The 20236-nt window shown below is 42.1% G+C and overlaps 2 protein-coding genes across 3 annotated transcripts in view; one reads left to right on the top strand and one right to left on the bottom strand.

Annotated features, from left to right (window-relative positions):
- Window positions 1-4558: 4558 nt before the first annotated feature.
- Window positions 4559-17704, bottom strand: CNOT9 (CCR4-NOT transcription complex subunit 9). Of its 2 annotated transcripts, none has more exons than XM_032217303.1 (8): window positions 17551-17704; window positions 14642-14821; window positions 12488-12603; window positions 12240-12349; window positions 9899-10008; window positions 7882-7980; window positions 6877-6968; window positions 4559-6151 (listed from the first exon to the last, which is right to left on the bottom strand). In XM_032217303.1, exons 1-8 carry the CDS (start codon window positions 17572-17574, stop codon window positions 5977-5979), a joined length of 906 nt encoding a protein of 301 aa, XP_032073194.1. In that variant the 5' UTR covers window positions 17575-17704; the 3' UTR covers window positions 4559-5976. The 2 variants fall into 2 exon arrangements, with proteins under 2 accessions (XP_032073194.1, XP_032073202.1); XM_032217311.1 differs by having other exon boundaries at window positions 4559-6145; window positions 17551-17703.
- Window positions 17705-18207: 503 nt separating this feature from the next.
- The window catches only part of USP37 (ubiquitin specific peptidase 37), a 43141-nt gene continuing 41112 nt past the window's right edge, over window positions 18208-20236 (top strand). Inside the window, 1 exon segment of the mRNA XM_032217340.1 lies at window positions 18208-18340. The gene's annotated coding sequence lies outside the window, so the exon portion shown is untranslated.

Raw genomic sequence — 20236 nt, 5'->3', positions numbered from 1 at the left:
TGGTACATAAAATATTTTTTTTGGTCCTTTATTATTGGTTTATGCTTTTTTGAATATATTTTTCCATCTTCCTTTAATGAGATTTATATCAACATGGTTTTGAAGGCTAGTAAGGATTAAGATGTACGAGTTATTGCCCAATTTTCTTATTAAATATTGGCACCAGAGTTTTACAATAATCCTGAGTTTCCTAGACTCCTAAACAACTGAAAAAATGATCTAGTAAAAAGAAAAGGCAAACAAAAGCAAATAAAACACCCCCAGGAGCAAAACAAATTAAAAGCTTAACTTGTGTGCATTGTTCAATAGACTGTTAAATTGGCCAGGCCCACCTAGTCACAAGACCTAGCCACACCCACCCAGCCACTCTGCCCCCCCCCCCGACAGTATGAGGGACCGTGAATTGGCCATGTTTAAAACCTTTGAGGGCCCCTGCATTAAACAATTAAAAACAAAAAAGGGGGGAGGGGTATGTGCCAGGAAAAAAAATCCAATGCCCTGTACTGGGGAAGAGTTGGTTCTATAATGGCTTTTGAAAGGTAGGTAGGATAGAAGGCAACTGAATCTCAGGGAGATTCTGCTCCAAAGAGGGGGATCAGCAGTAGAGAATCCATATATCTTGGACCCCACAAAATGATGATGGGACTTGGAGTATGGTGATCCTCTCATATCTTACTGAATAGGCAGAAATAATCAGAGAGAAGATAGATCTCCCAAAAAACCAGGCCTTGTGCCGTTAAGGAAAGTATTAGCATCTTGAATTCTACCTAGAAACGTGCAATCATTATGGACACAATTGGAGAATTGTGTGACCTTTTAAAATACATTGGGGCTTGGCCCCTTTTTAGTCAAGATTCTACTTTATTTCCACCATTTGTTAGGATGGAAGTACAATTAGTCTTGAGTCATATAAATGTATACTCTGGGATCTGAAGAGAGGATATATTTGTAAAAAATAAATAGTTTAAAAATAGTCATACACTTTAGGTGTCGTATTTTAAAAGTTCTAATTGCAAGAAGAATTTGGATTGTTTAAAAATGTGAAATGGCAACATAGCCAATTAAAATGTCTTTTGATTTCACTTCTTTTTTCTTGTGGCATTACTAGCATGTAACATTCTTGCCTTACTATCAACATAACGAAGATATTTGGGTGATGGTAAGCTTGCTGCCTTTTTGATAAGATAAAAATATTGACAGGGCAAATGTTTATAATTTGCAAGAACTTTAGAATCGGGTTGAAATACCCTGTATTTTAATGTATTAATGATTAACTGTCTTAAAACATTATTTCGTTGTGTGCCTTCATTGATTCGTGGCTACCAATTGAACAACTCCCTGCAGCTTTCATGGCAAAGTTTTCAAAAATGATTTGCCATTCTCTGCTTCCCCTGGCATATAGGGACTTGCTGGCCCAAAGTCACCAAGGAATATGGTACCTAAGGTGGGATTAGAATTCAGTGTCTCCTGGTTTTTAGCCTGCTGCCTTAACTACTAGAAAATAAATATCACTTATTTAGCACAATCTTCTGTTACACCAATAGACTTCTGTGGTAGATATGCCGTAATTGTTTGTATTAAGGTGACAGAAATCTGGCTTTGTGAACATTTCTTTAAATTCAAGAATATGGACTGAAGTTTTTTGGGTGTTCAGATAGTCCTCACGATACAATAGTTTGTTTAGTGACCAAAGTTCAAAGTTGCAGCACTGAAAAAACTGACCTATGACCATTTTTCATACTTACAACCCATTGTCACATCTCCACGGTCACATGGTTTACATTCAGATGCTTGACAACTGACAGTTGTCAAGACAGTTGCAGTGTCCTGAAGTTATATGATCCCTTCTGCAACCTTCTGACAAGCAAAGTCAATGGGGAATCTACTTAACAACTGTGTCACTGACTTGCAGTGATTCACTTAAATGTGGCAAGATCGTAAAATGGAGCAAAACTCACTTAACAAATGTCTCATTTGACAACATAAATTTTGGGCTCACTTTATGGTCGTAAGTTGAGGGCTACCTGTATTTTAATTCAAAGCAGCCCTTTCAAAGTTGATATTGTTTTATTGGAGAAAAACTACTTGTTTCAATTTCGTTTGAATATTCCAGCTGTAGGAATCAATGGGAACGTGGGGTAAGAAGCTATTCCCTTATTTCCCCCCCCCCCCCAGAGATGCAGAGTAGGTAAAGTTGTAATCAATTGAAAAAAGTTTGGCGAAGAACATGTTGTTGAAAATACTTTGGGGAAAAAATATTCCCATAGGAAATAATGGGAAGGTAGCTCATGCTTTCAACAATTTATGGTCTTGTGGTAAAATAATAAAAGTTGAGTTTTGATGTCAATGCCTTATTCTACTGCACCAAAGGAAGTCAGAAGTCTGTGCCTTTTTTCTCTTTTTCTTTCCCTTACTTCCCTTCCCTATTTACTTTTGTATTTTCTTTGTATGCTATATTATAAACTAATAACAAACTATTTAAAAAGAACCTGTGAAATGTTTGAATGTGCTGTTACCCTACTCCTCCACCAAAAGTAACAGAAGTCTTAATTTCCTGAAATGAACATTTCAATTTGCTTAGCTAGATTATGGAACAACAGCAACTAATTTTTGAACTGTTCCTAATTGAATCATTCCCTTTGAATCATTCCTAAAACAAGAAATTTTAAGAATTTTGTATTTTTTTTAAAAAAAGCAATCCTGTTGGTGAATTTTCTGGAGGCACTTTCCCCCATGTAGCTTGCTTGCTAGGAACAAGCCCCCCCCCCAAAAAAAACCCCTTTCTTCTTTCTCAGTAGATCTACTTGTACAGGTGGTGGTTGCTTGTTTCCAAATAAATAAATAAACAAAATTAAAAAGGAAAATTCTCTTTTGTTTCTTCGTAACAAGATAACAAGGACAGAATAAACTTGCAAATCAACGTTCATCAAAATAACACAAACCAACAAGCTCCTGGTAGCTTTTGCATTTCTATTATCAGTCCTCTGTGGGGGAGGAAATGAAGCAAATGAATGGACATGCAGAGATTTATTCCTGCTTATCTGCCTGAAAAATACAGACAACAGCCAGTTCTCACCCATTTAGCCACAAGAGCTCTTTCTAGGAGCAAAATAAATTTTTAAAAAGCACTAACTTGGCATGCTGGGAGGCAAGTGGCTGTGAGCTCCCTTTTTCTATCTGGCCATATGATTAATTGCTCTTTTTTCCCTCTAAAGCCTCCATTCCCAAATAAGCTCATCCTGTTTAAACAAATAGTAGCAAGGACTTAAATACTGTAGGTTTCTGACATTTTAGCCTGGAAAAAGATGGGTGGGGGCTGGGAAAATAACTCTTTAGAAGTCAGACAAGGAAGAATTCCATTGTAGTCTTGGAGCAATCAGAACACTCAAATTGGGCCCCTTCAAGTGTTTGACATTCCAAATAAACTATCAAACTACAGTACACATTTTGTTCCATGTGGGGAATTGAGGAAAACTCGAGATGAAAGTGTTTTAAACTGCCTTATTCAAGAATTTAAGTTATGGACATTAGAACCTACAGCTTTGGATGTAAAAGTCAGTTGGTCATTAGGATCATTAATTCCATCATCTATCTGTGAACTTTAGTTCTTCACCTATGACCAGTCATTCAGCGGCCATTCAAAATTACTGCAGCACCAAATGATTGCAGTGAGCCAGTGATCACCATCTGCAGTAAGTTTCCCCCAAGCCAAGCCAATTGGGAAGCCAGCAGGGAAGATCACAAGTTGCTCTGTTCCCCCCCACACCAGGTGTCTCACTGTAGTGTGTATCCACCAGCCCACCCACGCTCCCCAGTGCCAGCCCACACCACTTGTCAGTCCTGCCTGCTCCCTCCAGGCCTTGCCTGTGGCTCCAGCCAACTTACCTGCTGTGTTCTCCAGCCACCTGCAGCCCCCTCTAGTCTGCCTGCTCCCTCTGCTGACTTGCCCATAGAGAACACCTTCTTAGCACCCTTACCTGGGACTCCCAACTCTTCCCAATTAACAACCCTGGATCTTGGGGTTATTCTGGCAACCAAGACTGATGTTGCTAAGCAATGCAGTCATCTGACATCATACTTTAGAACTGCATGATTTAGAAGTGGCAATCCCAGTCCCAATTGCTATCGTAACCCAAGGTCTACATATAAATATGTTCAAGGCCATATAGCTTAGTTTAGCAGGAGTGTCAAGAGTATGAACTGCTATGCAACATGGATAAAAGCATACTCTTGAACTATGATTGTCTGGCTAAAATCTTGAACTGCTAAACATAATAGATTAACTTCACTTCATTGGTCTACGTTGATTACAACTACAATTCCCCCCCCCCTGAATCTCCCCCCTCTAAATTCCTCTAACCTAAAATGCTAACATTTCTTTCATCTTAACTTTGAGGGATCTATCACTCCCCTCAGATTCCACCCCCAAAAATATCTGGCTTCTGTCATCTGGAGAGAAATACAACATTGCTCCTGGGTCCCGAGTGGCATTAAGAGTAAAAAAATCCTGCTGCCCTCCCCATTCACCTCCCTGTCTTGAATCAAAGAGGGTCAGGACTGATTTGGCTTATTTTTTATTCAAGTTACAAAACAGAAGCAGTTGGTAAAGTCCACTCAAGGCAGGGATGAAAATCAAGGCTGTTTTAAAACAGGGAGCTGCTGTAAGAGCAAAAGCAACCTATGTAGAGACAGAAGTGTTGACACTCTTGGCTTGGCCTGGCCAGCCATCTGGAGAAGCAGGGGGAAAGAAAATGGGAATGGGTAAAAGGAAAATGGGTTCCCACCCAAGCAGCAGCATTAGCTAAGGTCAAAGGCGTACACACCACCTGCTCATAGGTGTTGTGCAACTGACTTAAGAGCTGGAAGGTTCCCTCTCTCTAAATTCCCCCTTTTTTGTATTTTTGTTTTGCTACTCCCATTTAGAACAGGGGAAAGGCTGCCTCTGCAGACTTCTTAATGGGTTCCTCAGCTGTGGCAGGCACCTACAAACTGGTGCTTACAAAGTGAAGACGTGTGTGCAGCAAGGAAAGAAAAAGAGCATGAGAGCCCTTGCACTTTGCAGCCCTGTCTGTAAGGCTGAAATGCTTGCAAACGTTTATTGAAATGCTTGAAGTAGCTCTTGGTCTGTCTGATTTATTCACCTTGGAATTCTATATTAAACAGAGGCATTAACTGTAACAAAAGACCATAGCAGCCACACAGTCTTTTCCTTCCAATAGTGTCTGAATGTAAGAGGAACACTACTCATTTTGTGGCATTATGGATCCCACAGACTAGAGTTAGCAGATGTGGATCCACAAAAAGTTTGACACCATTTCAATTGCAGTCACAGAGTTAAAACTTCTCTAATTAATGGCCAAAACAATACGATAGGGGGAAAAAATCATTGCTTTCTGATGTGCTAGGAACAATCCTTTAGGAAGCTGAGGATATGTTATTGTCTCCTCCGTTTCCCCAAGATAAAAGTCTAAGGAACCCCAGTCACGATGGCCAACCTTATGAAAAACAATAGATCAGGAGACTCTTATGAAAATGCCATTTTAGGCAGGAAGAAACGAAATGGCTTCCCTGTTTACAGCTAGATGCAGCTCCAAAGGTACTCCTAAGAGGGTCAAATGACCAGATCAACATTTATTGAACTTACATGTAAACAGTGAACCACAAGAAAACTGGGGAACACTTTCCAAGCCGGCTCGATTGAACCAGGCAGGCAGTGCCCAGCTCAGTGTTCGACTGATCATTGCAATGAAGCCCACACCTTCAAATAGGCTTGTCTGTCCCGACTGTGTTTGCTGGTGTCATAATCCTCAAAGACATGGTGAGAAGTTGCTATAGAAAGGGCCTGCAGTCCAGGTGACTACTGACAGTCCAGTGAGCTGTCCACGCATGTCTGACAGGATTTGGAAGAGGTCATTGGTTCCTGGCTCTCTGTAAACCTGAGCTGTTTCCTCCTGGGTTCTGCCACCTCCTTGGCTGTCACTGTGGAGGAAGGGGGATACCCCTGGGGTCGGTGACTTGGCCTTCCTGGAGATTCTTGACCAGCTGGGCTAGCCAACGCTTGGTAGTGGTGTCGTCCTTCAGAACTTGGGCAAAGGTGGTGTCTTTCAGCTGATCAGGAAGGCACTGCCTGAGGGCTTCCCGTGCCCTACATCAAGAGACAAGAAAAAGGGGGCCAACAAATAAACTCACAGGGACAAGAGGGGAGCATGCCCCTCACCTGAGTATACAATTACGGTCCTTCAAGTAGGAAACAAACAGACCAAGGCATCACGTTGCATCTCTATACCCTGCATCCTTCTCCTGTCCTATCACATTCCCTGGAATGCTGTATATTAACATCTAGAATATGTTAATTGTTAATCATGATTGCTACTTGACTAAATAATTGTAGAAATGCACCTGGATTCTGCAAAAGGCTAGATCCATTGGTAGCCCTGGACCAGTAAATACCAGTTTTGAATGAAAACATAGCACTTCCTATAAAGTGCATTAACCTTGTTTTCTGGAAGTGGTTTAGAAAAACATAAGAATTTTCATAAGTTTCCTTTCGCCCTTGCTGCTCATAAAAGAACCGTCTCCCGAGCTTGGAATTTCATGATCACTGGTTCAGCCAGTGCTGCATTTATTTCATCTGTTTAAACAATTTGATTGCTGCTGTTTAAAATCTCTGTGAGGAAGCCTAAGAATACATCCAGACTCTCAAGTAATAGTACTTACTTTGGAGGGAAATCAGTTTTCACTTGAAAGATGCTCTGCATATGGGAAGGAACTGGATTACTACCCAGCACTTTAAACTGCAACTATGACGAGTTCCAAGTGTAACACCCTCCCTCCTAACCTAATCAAATGACCCCTAGAAACTTTTAAGATGTCTACCTTGGATTATCGGAAAGGCGAAGGTAGCAACGGACCACATGTTTCAGCAGCCTGGCAGAAGGCTCCTTGGAAAGTTGCAAGACCATTTTACCCTAGGTTAAAACAGACAACAAGAATAATGAAGAAACATATTGACTTCTTCATACTCATTCCTCAATGCTTTTGCTGTCCAGTGCTCAGTTCAACATAAAGCCTTTTCAGGTAGCAAAACAACTTTTCATACGTTATTGTGCAAAATGATACACCTACTATGGTATGTATATAGAATTTATTTTATTTTATTTTAAGAACATAAATAGTAGTCCATTGTATGTATAGTAACCCAAGACAGCTCCCCCAAAACAAAAGTGAACATATAAAAAATGATGAAAGATAACTCCCTTGCCTTCAAACAACACTCCGCCATATATTAACATGCATATTTATAGAGATCCAGCCTGACCCTAACCCGACTCTTGGGGGAAAAGCTAGCTTTTCAAGGCCTTCAAGATGGAGAGCTGCTGGATCTCAGGGAGGAGGGTATTCCACAGGGCAGAGGCATCCATGGAGAAAGTGCACCTCCTAGGTCCTGCAGATGACATTTAATCAAAGAGACCTGGAACTATCCACCCTGTCCAGCATAGTGGAAATTCAGAGTTCCACAAATCTGGCTTCATGCCATGTAGTGGTGGGTTCCGGATCCCGTTGCAACCGGTACGGTGTCCTTTCCTCCTGCGATGCTCCACGATGCTACAGCTGCTCGGTGGAGCATCGCATAGGTCCCGTATGCTACGCAGATGTGCGCAGCTGGCCCATTTCCTTCAAATACAGGCAAGGAACGAGGAACGGTGGGTGGGCTCTCCAGAGCACCGTACTGGAATGGTACCCAGTGCTCCCAGCAGGCACTGGTATGCCCGTACCGGGGCGTTCAGCCTGCAACCCACCAGTGATGCCATTCAAAGCTTCAAACATAATAACCAGGATTCTATCTTGAGCTATTAAGTTTTTATAAACAGAGCAACCTACCAGTATCATTGCAACATGAGAAAATCGCTCATAAGTCTGACAGATGTATGCCAATCCCGTATCATCTAATAGGATCTTCTGTAGAATAAAAGTAGCAACCTGAAAGACAGAAAAGAATATGACTGAGCAACTGCTTGAGTTGAAAATGATACAGGACTTGGGCAGATCTTAGTATCTTGATCAAATCACTGTAAAACTGAATCCAATCCACATAAAACACAGTAAAAAGACTAGATGAGAAAAGAATATTATTGCAACTCTCTCTCCTAACGCAGTAAAACACTACCAATGATCAAGCTGTAAGATGTTGGCAATGTTTTTTACATGTTGGAATTTTAATTGTAAGCGACTTGGATGGTGTATAAATGTAATTAATGTTAATAAGGGGTACACAATTTCAAATGTAGATATATACAGCAGACATTACACCCATAGTCCCAGAACTAGCAAATGAATCCATGGCAACAGTACTACACAACACACCCAACTTAACCAAATACACTAAGACTGAAATATCCAGAATTGTGGACCTCACCAAACTCTGTCTCACTGCCTACTTTCAGTTTCATGGATCAATATAAGAACAAATCATAGGAACACCCATGGAACCACCATTCTCAGGACTCTGAACAGAGACTGTAATGCAGTGCCTAAAAACTATACCATTCCTTCACATACAACCAAAAGTATGGATCCAGTAATCCCAAAGGTGCTTTTTAAAAAGGCAACTGGACTATTTTTTCCTTCAGGAGGAAGAAGAAAATATTTGCTTCTCACTTAAGAAGCTTCATCAGTTGTGATGGAGTGGCTGGATGGAAGGATAGGTTCTGACAGGATTGGGGTGGGTGGGAAATGAAAGAATTGTATTTCTTTGCAGTCATCTGGTTGTTAGCACTCTTTCTGAGAGCTGTTTAGGCCAGTTGGGAATTTATCTGTCCCACAGAGTCACCTGAATCCGGATGTAATCGGTTGTGGAATCTTCTTGGAACTGCTGAAAGGGCTATCTTGTAGACTACAGATAGGTGGTGTCTTATTCCTCCCCTGTTAAGGGAGGGCCGTTCAATTCTAACATAGATGGATTTTTTGAACACTCCTCCCTCAACAAAGGGGGAAGAATGGTGCTATCATAATAATTTAAGATTTACATATGGTAAGAATAAATATAAAACTACTTTAAAATGAAAGATGGAATAGGCATCTATGATTTTGCTTTGTTTTCAAAGCAATGTTTTTTAAATGAAGCAGGGAATCATGACGATTTGAAAGCCACATCTTCAATCACTTTGTAGAGAAAAAATAGCTTGTTAATCTCAGATGGAAAAGAAGTTTGTTTTGCACTGGAGTATCAATAATTTGAATGGAAAAAACACAAAGAATTAAAAGCAATACCATTCTTTAAAGTTCACTATCACACAATTCATGACCATTTTGCACGCTCAGCTTCAGCACAGTCTGATTTAGCATGAGCAGCCGATTGGCAGTTGGATCTGCCACTTGAAATACCGCCTATCAGCTGTTCCAGGTTGCGAGGATCGCCGCCGCCGCCACCCACTGCCGACTCCCATTTCCAGCTTCCGTGCGCCCTTTTTTTGGCCTGTTCCAGGCAGCGGCAGTGATTTCTGCTGCCTGGAACAGGCCGAAAACAGGATGCACGGAGGCGGCGATCCCCATACCCTGGAACAGCTGATAGGCGGTATTCCAGAAGGTAGATCCAACTGCCAGTCAGCTGCTCATACCAAATCAGGCTGTGCTGAAGCTGACCAGGCTGTTTGCTGTAAGGAGACAAACTGCTGGGAGGCAGAGGGCAAAGGGTGGGGGCTAGCAGGTAGGCAGGACTTCGGCAACATTTGCTCTATAAGACGCACAGATATTTCCATCCACTTTGGGGGTGTGTGTGCATCTTGTAGACCGAAAAATACGGTAACTTGCTAACTTTGGATGTATCATAGAAATAAGATGCATAAGAAAAAGAGCAAACATGAAGTTGGAATAATTTCATTAATAATGAAAGCAATACCGTTTTGGAAAGCTCACTGCCAGACTCCATGATCCGCAAACACAAAGGGATAATTTCAGTTGTTAGTAGGAAATTGATAACTTCTTGTTCATCTGTTTTCACAAGAGCCCCTTTAAAACAGAGAAAGACCAGATAAAATTTCACATAGTTTGACAAAAATCTAATGGAAGTTGAACTGACCAGATACTTTGGTATTTTTCAATTAATTAAACAATAGGTCTACATTAATCAGAATTAGTTGATTTATGATACAAATTAAATTTATCAATGCAAAATCATTCCTCCATGATTGTAATAAATAAATGTTTGCTGTCATTAATCTAAAACTTACTATAGAAGTTTACAACTAACAGGACTTTGCTATCTTTTATTCCTTCATTAACCAAATTTTAAATGAATGGTAGAACTAGACTTGATTTCTGATGGAATATTTTCCCCTTTGAATATAGTCCATTGAAAAAATGACCAGAAATTTCAACCTTGTTTCAAATAAGATATGTAATAATTTATTTTTAAGCATACTCAATCTTAACAATATAGACCGTGATTGTCCAACCTTTTGGCTTGCATGGTGTGAAGATGAATTGTCTTGGGCCACACATAAATATATAATATAGTTAACATATATAAATAACAAACTTCCTTTATTTTTTAATATTTTTATTACCTTGTGGGTCTATATTACTAGCTGTTCAGGGTCACAGGTTGGATATGCCTGATCTAGACTATAAAAAACATTTGAAAAATTGTGACATCACATCATTTACAAATCAAAGGACCCTTTTAAATACTACATAAAACGCTTACATCAGATACAAGAGGCTATTCCAGGGGCCACCAGCCTTTCTGTAAAGGGCCAGATTCTGCCTCTCTTCTGCATCCATGGGAACAGCTAGCAGATCTGCATGCCAAGGAGCAAGGCAGCCATTGGATAATGCTGACCTCCCAGCAAGGATGCTGCTGATAGGCAGCAACCAGGAGGGTTTATGACAATTTGCCACAGCCAACTCACTGCAGCCAACTCACCACAGGACAACTCACCATGGGCCAACTCATAGTGGGATAAGAGTTACATCAATATCGAAGAAATAAAATCATTAAAGAAAGGGTGCAAAAGAAGAGACAGAATGAAATGTGAATGACAAAAATTAAAATATTTTAAAATATTTTAAATAATTAAATTGAATTGCTAAATTGCCCATGGCTAGTTGGTCATGGCAAGTTGATGAGTTTGTCATGGCAAGTTGGCAGCAGTGAGTTGTCTCATTCTGCAACCAAGATGCCTTGCTCTCCTTGGCTCTGTTCCTTACTCTGGAGCTGAGGCTTAGGCATGATGGGCTTTTTAAAGCCAGGAACTATGCAGAGCATAAAAAATGAACTTGTAATTTGAATTTGATGAGTTAATATGGAACTTTATATAGTAAAAAAATCTGTTTCATTGCCTTATTAAGGATTGATCATAATTAATAGACGGTACAGGTGGTCCTTGTTTAATGAGCAACTTTTTGAAATTATGATGGTGCTGAAAGAGACTTATGACACATGCCTCAAATTATGGCTGTTGCATCATCTTCGGTCACATGACTGCACTCTGGGCCCTTGGCAATCCCTTCCACTTACAATAGGTTGCCAAGCACCATATAACCAAAACACTCCCTTAGTTCCTGGGGGCTGGCTGAAAAAGAGCTGTCCCCCAAATCCAAGCAGGATTTTGACGTGAAGTGTTGCATCATGAAGTTTTTGGAGAAAGCTCCACAACGAGAGGGAGCTTATATCCTATGGGAAACTTCAGATGAATCAAATCAATTTTTAAAGTGTGTTTTTTGGTCAAAACTGCCAATGGAGCCTATAAGCACATTTTAAACCACAGAAAATAAAAACAAAATTATATCAGATTCTTCAATATTTTGAGGACTTCCATTTTACATTAATTAATTAGTAAAATAAATTATCTGGACTTAGAAAGAAGAACTAAAAAATGTAGCAGTGGGACATACATGTGGGATTAAGCTGGATGCCCTAAGTTTGCTTCCTAGTTGAGCTGACATTTGTGCTAAATGTCAGAAGTCTAGTGGCGCAGACCACTTTAGGATAGCTTTTCTCAACATGTTTGCCCTTCAGATATATGGAGACTACTACTCCTACAATGTATTGCCAACGTGGAAGTTCTAACACTGACAATCTGCCATACAATTCCACATGGTTTTGTAACTCTCAAGCCAAATTTCAGAAAATCCCCACTCAAATTAATACAATGCTTTTCTATACTTTTTACTGATGAATCTAGATTTCATTTCCCAAAAGCAAGAATTTCTTAAAAGTAGCATAAAAAGCAGCTTACCAATTACTCCAAGACTTGTGAGTCGCAGATATTCAAAGGGACGAGTCTTACTGACAGTGTGCAAGAAGGGATACAAGAAGAGAGGGATATGTGCAGCAAGGAAAGCTGACCTAGACGTGAAGGAAAAATGCATTTGACAAAATAGCAATCAGGAAGAAATACCTTTTAACATAACTTATGTTAAAATAATTATTTAAATATTAAGATATCTTTAATTTCCACAATGTCAATACACAAAGTATGTATACCTGGTTTCTGGATGTGATGCAACACATTGCAAAAGTGCCAGAGCATTGCATACTCTGTTGGATTGATGAGCTGTCAACGTTGGTGGATTTATAGATGGGTAGATATTTACAATTTCCTATGAAAAAGAAAAACCACTACCGTGAAAATATTTCCTATTGAAGCATTACCGAACACCCCACTAATTAATTATGATCCATTGACAGAAAGAATTGTTTTGGAAATCTTCATAGTTTCAATGGCACATCCCAAATTCTTTATTACTATCTTTCAAGTTCCTTTGGAACTTCGTTCAGAACAACTGTAAATATATTATCATGTATTCATTTTCTCAGTTGAACTTTAAAGTTGTAGTAATTTGTATCTAGATATGTGCAAAATGAATTGCTTTTAAAATAGGTGGGTATTTTTGTATTGTTGTATTGTTTATTATTTATAGGCCGCCCTTTTCCCTGAGGGGACTCAGGGCGGCTTACAATTTGTGGGGAGGGGAATACAAGACAAAACATGAGACAATACATAAGTAAAAATAGAACACAACATTCATTCATCATTCGGGTGGGGACGGATTAGAATCTTTATCCCCAGGCCTGACGGGATAGCCAGGTCTTGAGGGCTGTGCGGAAGGTCTGGACGGTGGTGAGGGTGCGAATCTCCACGGGGAGATCGTTCCAAAGGGTCGGAGCTACTACTGAAAAGGCTCTCCTCCGCGTAGTTGCCAGTCGACACTGACTGGCGGATGGAACTCGGAGAAGGCCTAATCTGTGTGATCTAATAGGTCGTAGGGAGGTAATTGGCAGGAGGCGGTCTCTCAAGTACTCAGATCCACTACCATGGAGGGCTTTATGGGTGGTAAGTAGCACCTTGAAGCGCACCCGGAGATCAACAGGTAGCCAGCGCAGCTCGCGGAGGATAGGTGTTATGTGGGCGAACTGCGGTGCGCCCACAATCACTCGCGCGGCCGCATTCTGGACTAGCTGAAGTCGCCGGATGCTCTTAAGGGGCAGCCCCATGTAGAGCACGTTGCAGTATTCCAGCCTAGAGGTCACAAGGGCCCGAGTGACCGTTGTGAGAGCCTCCCGGTTCAGGTAGGGTCGCAACTGGCACACCAGGTGAACCTGGGCAAATGCCCCCCTGGTCACAGCCGACAGGTGGTGGTCAAAGGTCAGCTGTGGGTCCAGGAGGACTCCCAAGTCGCGAACCCTGTCTGAGGGGTATAAAATTTGGGCCCCCAGCCTGAGTGATGGAACACTAGCCAAATTATTGGGAGGGAAACACAACAGCCACTCGGTCTTGTCCGGGTTGAGTACCAGTTTGTTAGCTCTCATCCAGTCCCTAACGGCTTCGAGACCCCGGTTCATCACGTCCACCGCTTCATTGAGTTGGCACGGGGCGGACAGATACAGCTGAGTATCGTCCGCGTATTGGTGGTATCTTATCCCGTGCCTCCGAATGATCTCGCCCAGCGGTTTCATGTAGATGTTAAATAGTAGGGGGGATAAGACCGAACCCTGCGGCACCCCATATGTTAGGGGCCTAGGGGTCGATCTCTGCCCTCCAACCAACACCGACTGCGACCTGTCCGAGAGGTAGGAGGAGAACCACTGCAAAACAGTGCCTCCCACCCCCACCTCCCGCAGTCGTCGCAGAAGGATATCATGGTCGATGGTATCGAAAGCCGCCGAGAGGTCAAGGAGAACCAGGATGGATGCATGGCCTCCATCCCTGGCTCTCCAGAGATCATCGGTCAATGCGACCAAAGCGGTTTCTGTGCTGTAACCAGGTCTGAAGCCGGACTGGAAAGGGTCAAGGTAACTAGCTTCCTCCAAGGACCGTTGAAGCTGGAAGGCCACCACCTTCTCAACAACCTTCCCAACAAAGGGAGGTTGGAGACTGGACGGTAATTGTTAAGAACGGCTGGAATCCAAAGATGGTTTCTTCAGGAGGGGTCTCACCACCGCCGCTTTAAGTGCGGCGGGGAAGTGCCCCTCCCGAAGGGAGGCGGTAACGACCGCCTGGATCCAGCCTCGTGTCACCTCACTGCTGTTGGCAACCAGCCAGGAGGGACACGGGTCCAGTACACAAGTGGAGGCACTCACAGCTCTTATGGCCTTGTCCGGGTCAGCTATCTCAATTAAAAGTTGCATTCAACCTACCTGTAACAGAGCTGCGATTGTGCCAAATGAGTGCCATAACATTGGGGCAAGATCAGGGACAGACTCTCGTTTTTTACTCAGCTCCAATAGTGCATTTTCACGAGTTTCAGGACTGGATAGTTCATTAATCCACTGGTAAATCTTCTCTCGATCAACCTGTGCAAGTGCCGTTGGCACCGGCTTTAAAAAGAGATAACACACTTAAGGAAACTTTTAATTGTGATCAACTTCAAATAATTATACTTCAATTGAAACAGGGAAAGCAGCAGATTAAGTGGCATTCTTCAGAAGTAGATGACCGCTGCCTTTTGAAGGCTAGTGGCACGAACCTGTCATGCAAACATGCATCCTATTTTGTGGAACTCCCCAATCAATCCCTTATGGTGAGTTCAAATAAACCAAGACAGAAAAGGAACAAAAGTGAATGTGTTATGGTGGAGACCTTAAAACAGTGGGTCTCAACCTTCCTAATGCTGCGACCCTTTAATACAGTTCCTCATGTTGTAGTGACCCCCGACCATAAAATTATTTTATGTTTTCCATATTTTTTTGAAAATATGTTTTCCGATGGTCTTAGGTGACCCCTGTGAAAGGGTCGTTCAACCCCCAAAGGGGTCGCGACCCACAGGTTGAGAACCGCTGCCTAAAACATTTTGTTTGCATCCTCAAATGCCATCAGCTGAATTTGATTAGTGTATTGGACGCCCTAGTACATTGTATCAAAAAGAAGTCAGAACTCAATATGGATATGACTTTATGTTCAATAGTGATCTCCTAATTAAAAAAAGAAAAAAGTCTTGGAGAGCGTACTTCAAAGTATTTGTGGAAAACAAGATATAGATTCATGAAAGAATGGGTGATAATGTGGATTGAATAAAAAATGAGTGACAGTACAAAACATGTTGAAGAGGTTCAAGATCCTAAAAAATCAAGTGATAAGTTTTTAAAGTAGAACAAAAGACTACTATGAAGTAGCTTACAGACATAATGAAAGCAAAACTATTTACAAGAATAGAAAGTCAGGGAGAGATGTGGTGAAATGTTAACTACATTTGGGTATATTTTCTTTCCTGACATCATGTTCTACAGCACGGGTGACAAGCTTGCCATGTCACGTTGGTGTCACGTGATGTATCATGACTTTTTTCCTGTTCGTGGCGCTGGGGGTAGGCGTGGTCTGAATGTGAAACCTCCAGCCTGTGGGCCACCAGTTTGACACCCCTGTTCTACAGTATAGTCTAGTTACTATTGTTTTGTGCTTTGCATGTTGCTTATGCTGCAAGAGAATACCGTGTGTGTCTGTGTGTGTGTATATGTATGCATGCATGCATGCATACATACATATATATATCACCTGACTATATCACAGCAAAAATTCTGCTCTGCTCTTTTAAATAGAATGCTGAAGTTAAGTCCTTTCACACCAACATTCACAAGAATTTGGTACAGGTAGTTCAGGATTACAATCATTTGTTTTGTGACATTTCAAAGTTACAACACTGAAAAAAGTGACATGCCTGTTTTTCACATGGTTGTCACAGCATCCCTGTGGTCACATGACCAAAATTCAGGCACTTTGCAACTGGCACCTATTTATGACCAGTTGCAATGTCCCATGGTCATTGATCACCTTTTGCAAACTTTTAACATACAAAGCCTTTGGGGAAGGCATGTCACTTAACAACCATGTTAGTAACTTAACTGCAGTGATTCATTTAACAACTGTGGCAAGAAAAGTCATAAAACAGGGCAACATTCATTTAATTTTATTGATTAGCAATAGAAATGTGGAGCTCAATTGTGGTCATAAGCTGAGGACCATCTGTATCAGGTATCAACAACTAAGAATTATACTGTTTTAATTACTTCCAAATTTTATTTCCCCATTACGGTATTCTTCAACACTGAAGCAGTTCCTGTATCTTGAATAGCCATAATTATGAACCTTTGCCCAATTTCTAAACTGAATGTCATTCCACATATAGTATCTTAAAAGTTTGCTATATATTAGCTTGCTTGTACAATTAATGTAACAAGTGTGGGAGGAACAAGAGAACAACTGAAGACAAAAATGAGGAGGGAAGAAGCAAAAGAAAAAGGAACAGCATGCAAAGACAAGTACACAAGAAGCCTGGTTTTCCACTCATATCTATTAAAACCACTGCAAGTTTTCAATAGAGAAATGGCATCTTGCTTTTCACAACTATTCAATACTTTTATTTAGTTAAACTTCCAATCAAGTTACTGATACATTTGTTAACTTTAATTCAACCTACAGTCATTTCAAAGCTACATCCTAGATATACAGTACTTAGAATTTTTTAAATTATTCAAGTTACTTTCACACAACCCTAACTAATAAGGCTCCAAAACAGTACTTTTGACAAACTTTTAATACCTGAAACTAAAAGCCCACACGAATAACACTAAATGACTGCAGATAAATTAAACATACCATCACCAGAACTTTACCTAGGATCTACACGCCCAGCAGCTGGCCCTTAACAAGCTTCCTCCAAAATCACTAATCTCTGGAGCCACATTCACGTGTGCCAACGTTATGCGCCGGCAATTACAACCCCGCATGGTTTAGCATATGGAAATGCACGCGACCACTATCACCAGGTCGCTGCAAGCTCGCAGTACTCTCGTTTCCCGAAGACGAGCTCAGCGGCGACCGGAGGAAAAGGGAGCTGAGGGCGCAGGAAAGGATGAAAATTTCTTATCGAGGACAATTTGGCGGGAAACCCCCCCCCCCACCGGACGGCTTGGTTTCGGAGCCCCCTTCCTTCCCCTTTAAGCTCATTCTCCTCCCATGAGAGGAATGAGTGGCTCCCAATGTCTTCTGCCAACAGGCCTCTCGTTCCCTTTAATAGGCACAATCTGCATCGGGCCTATCTTGGCCTTACCGCAGCCGTGGCCAAACTGTGCATGGTCGGGACTTTTTTGAGCTCAGGAGGCCGCTTCAACTTCAGCCGCCGCCATCATGGATCCGAGCGCAAGCCACCGCCTCTTCCTCTCGCCCTTCTGGCTCCGCCGCTCTGCCAACCGTCGTGACCTCTGACCTCTTGCTTTGGCCCGAGGGAAGGGGGAAAAAGGGAGGAAGCGCATGCGTCGTGGCCGCTTCGAAGCCACTCTTTTAAAAAACCGCGTACGGGGAGGGGGGGAAAGGAGCCCGATTCCTGCGCTTCCTCCTCCCCCTGCGCGTGCGCAGAAGGCCGAGCGCGGGAGAGTCGTCACTCGGCCCCGCGAACTAAATACTGTAGTCTCGGGGAAAGTTGTTCCTGCCGTCATCCGCGTGGAGGTCTGCGGCGGGAAAAGGCAGCCGGCCGTCGCCGTGATGACGTAAGGAGGGGGGAATTTCTCCCTCTTCGATTCTTTCCCGCGATTGTTTCTCTCCCCACCTTTCTCTTTTTTCCCCTCTCTTTTTCTTCACGTGCGTCTTTGCGTCAGACGGACGTTCGCGCGGCTGATCTGGTTCCCGCCAGCTGCCCTTTTCCACCAATCGAAAGGGGAGGGGCTCTCCTCCGCTTTGAGGGGGGTCCGGCGAAGGTGGGCTGGCACGCGCCGTGAGGTAGAAAAAGGAGGGGCTGCTCACGGGGAGGGGGCAGAGAGAAGACCCCCCACTCCACCCCCCCTGAACGGAAGAGAGGCGACGGCGTTATTATACAAAGAGAGACTCGAGAAGCGCCTACGAAGGTAAAGGGTTGGGAGGAGTGCAGGCCATCCCTATTGAGTTATCCCGGGGTTCGTGGGTATGTGTGTGAATTGTCTTTGGGGCAGATCCGAAAGGGAGTTGGATGAGAGGAATACCTCAAGGGATCCGGGAGAGCTGTTGCTTGCATTGGTGTGGCACGCTGGAGCCTCCACAGTTCGCCCCACTTGTAGCTTCGCGAACGGGGCGAAATCCAACCTCTTTTTATATTTATTTATAAATATATAAATTTATTTATTTATACTTTATTGAAAAGACAGTGCCATGTCAGGGTAACAATTACAAATCAAGCAAAACCAAATGAAAATCAATAACAAATCTTAACATGCTTAACAAGCCAATAACTATAACAGTAATATATTTACAGCAATTATAACAATGCAACCAAAAGGGGGGGGGAGAGAAAAGAAAATTTAACTAAATTTCTACTTACATTAGCCTATTTACAATTTTTCCATATTATATCCATAATTCTATAGCATCTTTATTTTCCATACTAAAAGTTATTGACATTCGTCAAATTCCCTCTCATTTCTACCTCTTGTCTCTATCCATTCATAAAATTTATGAAATCCAACCTCTTGTGTGGTTTCTTACACCTGGAAACTCTGGACATTCTGCCCCCCCCCCCAATGCAACACAACTGCAACCCGTGTATAAAAAAAAAAGCTGCATGTATTCTACCAGTTGGGTTGCTATGAAGGCAGCCAGCGCATCTTCATGGGGTGGGTGGGTTTCCAGAGAGGTGTGATGAAATGGGCTCTCCGCACCCTTTTCAACCATTGGTTACACCGTCCTCAGCTTACGATCACAATCAAGCCCCAATCAAGCCATTAAGTGAGACACTTTCTTAAGTGGACGTTGCCCTTTTTTACGTCCTTTCTTTGCCACGGATGTGAGGGAATCGCTGCAGTTAGTGTTAAGTGTATCTGACTTCCCCGTTGACTTTGCTTCTCAGAAGGGTCGCAAAAGGGGATCACATGACCCCCTGGGACACTGCGGCCGTCAGAAATGTGACCGTTTGTCAAAGTTGATCCCATGACCATGAGGATGCTGTAACATTTTTGTGAAAAAATGGTCGTAAATCACTTTTTTCAGTGCCGTTGTAACTTCAAACAGTCCACTACATGAACTGTGGTAAGTTGACAATTACCTGTAGTCCCTTGACCTCTTACTTCCTCAGGAGCTGTTATCTTTCTTCCCATCACCCCATCTAACTTGGCTATTCCCAGGTTGAAATCTAAACTTTAATTTATCTTTCATTTTCCAACAAGGGTTCCTTATCCTATACACAAAATGCCTCAAAGGTTGATCACCAGGGCAGTTGCTGACATATTGATTTTGCATTATATCTGTAGCAGAAACCTGACATGTAGAATTGAAGCAAGTAATACTGATTTCCTTGGTGTGGAAATGGAGCTGAAGGAAAAGCTGCTTCATATAGATAATACTTGTCTACTGATAAACTGTTTCAAAACTTTTAAAATTGGGCAGCATAGAAAGTGCACATCCTGGCTGCAGGTGTCTTGTGTTCATCTGCTTGCTGCCTTGAAACTTTTGAAGCTGCCTTTCAAGCATTAGCTATACTGTAAACTGTACTGTGAACTGGCTTGCTGGGAAGAAAATGAACACACGGGGAATGAACTGTGTGTTTATCCTAGTTTAGATGAAATGTTATTCTACCAGTCAATATTTGGTTTATACAGGTAGTCCTCGACTTGTGACTATTCTTTCAGTTACCATCCAAAATTACAGTGGTGCTGAAAAAATGAAGGTAAATCCAGTGAGCCTTAGGAGCAACCAGCAGCTTCTAACTGAGTGCTCTAAAACTACCCTTGGAGACCCAGTTTGCAGGTTTTAGCACACTGGAAGCTGCTACC

This window comes from Thamnophis elegans, chromosome 1, assembly GCF_009769535.1.
Source record: "Thamnophis elegans isolate rThaEle1 chromosome 1, rThaEle1.pri, whole genome shotgun sequence".
In the NCBI taxonomy this organism is placed as follows: domain Eukaryota; kingdom Metazoa; phylum Chordata; class Lepidosauria; order Squamata; family Colubridae; genus Thamnophis; species Thamnophis elegans.
This window is presented reverse-complemented; position numbering and strand designations above follow the sequence as displayed.

What these genes read in the sequence shown, in the direction of transcription:
- CNOT9 (XM_032217303.1), bottom strand. Translation starts at nt 17,574, where the DNA reads ATGCACAGTTTGGCCACGGCTGCG. An exon ending in CAATCGCAGCTCTGTTACAG is followed by an intron (nt 12,604 to 14,641) that starts GTAGGTTGAATG and finishes TCTTTTTCATAG; the next exon opens with GAAATTGTAAATATCTACCC. An exon ending in CACAAGTCTTGGAGTAATTG is followed by an intron (nt 10,009 to 12,239) that starts GTAAGCTGCTTT and finishes TCTGTTTTAAAG; the next exon opens with GGGCTCTTGTGAAAACAGAT.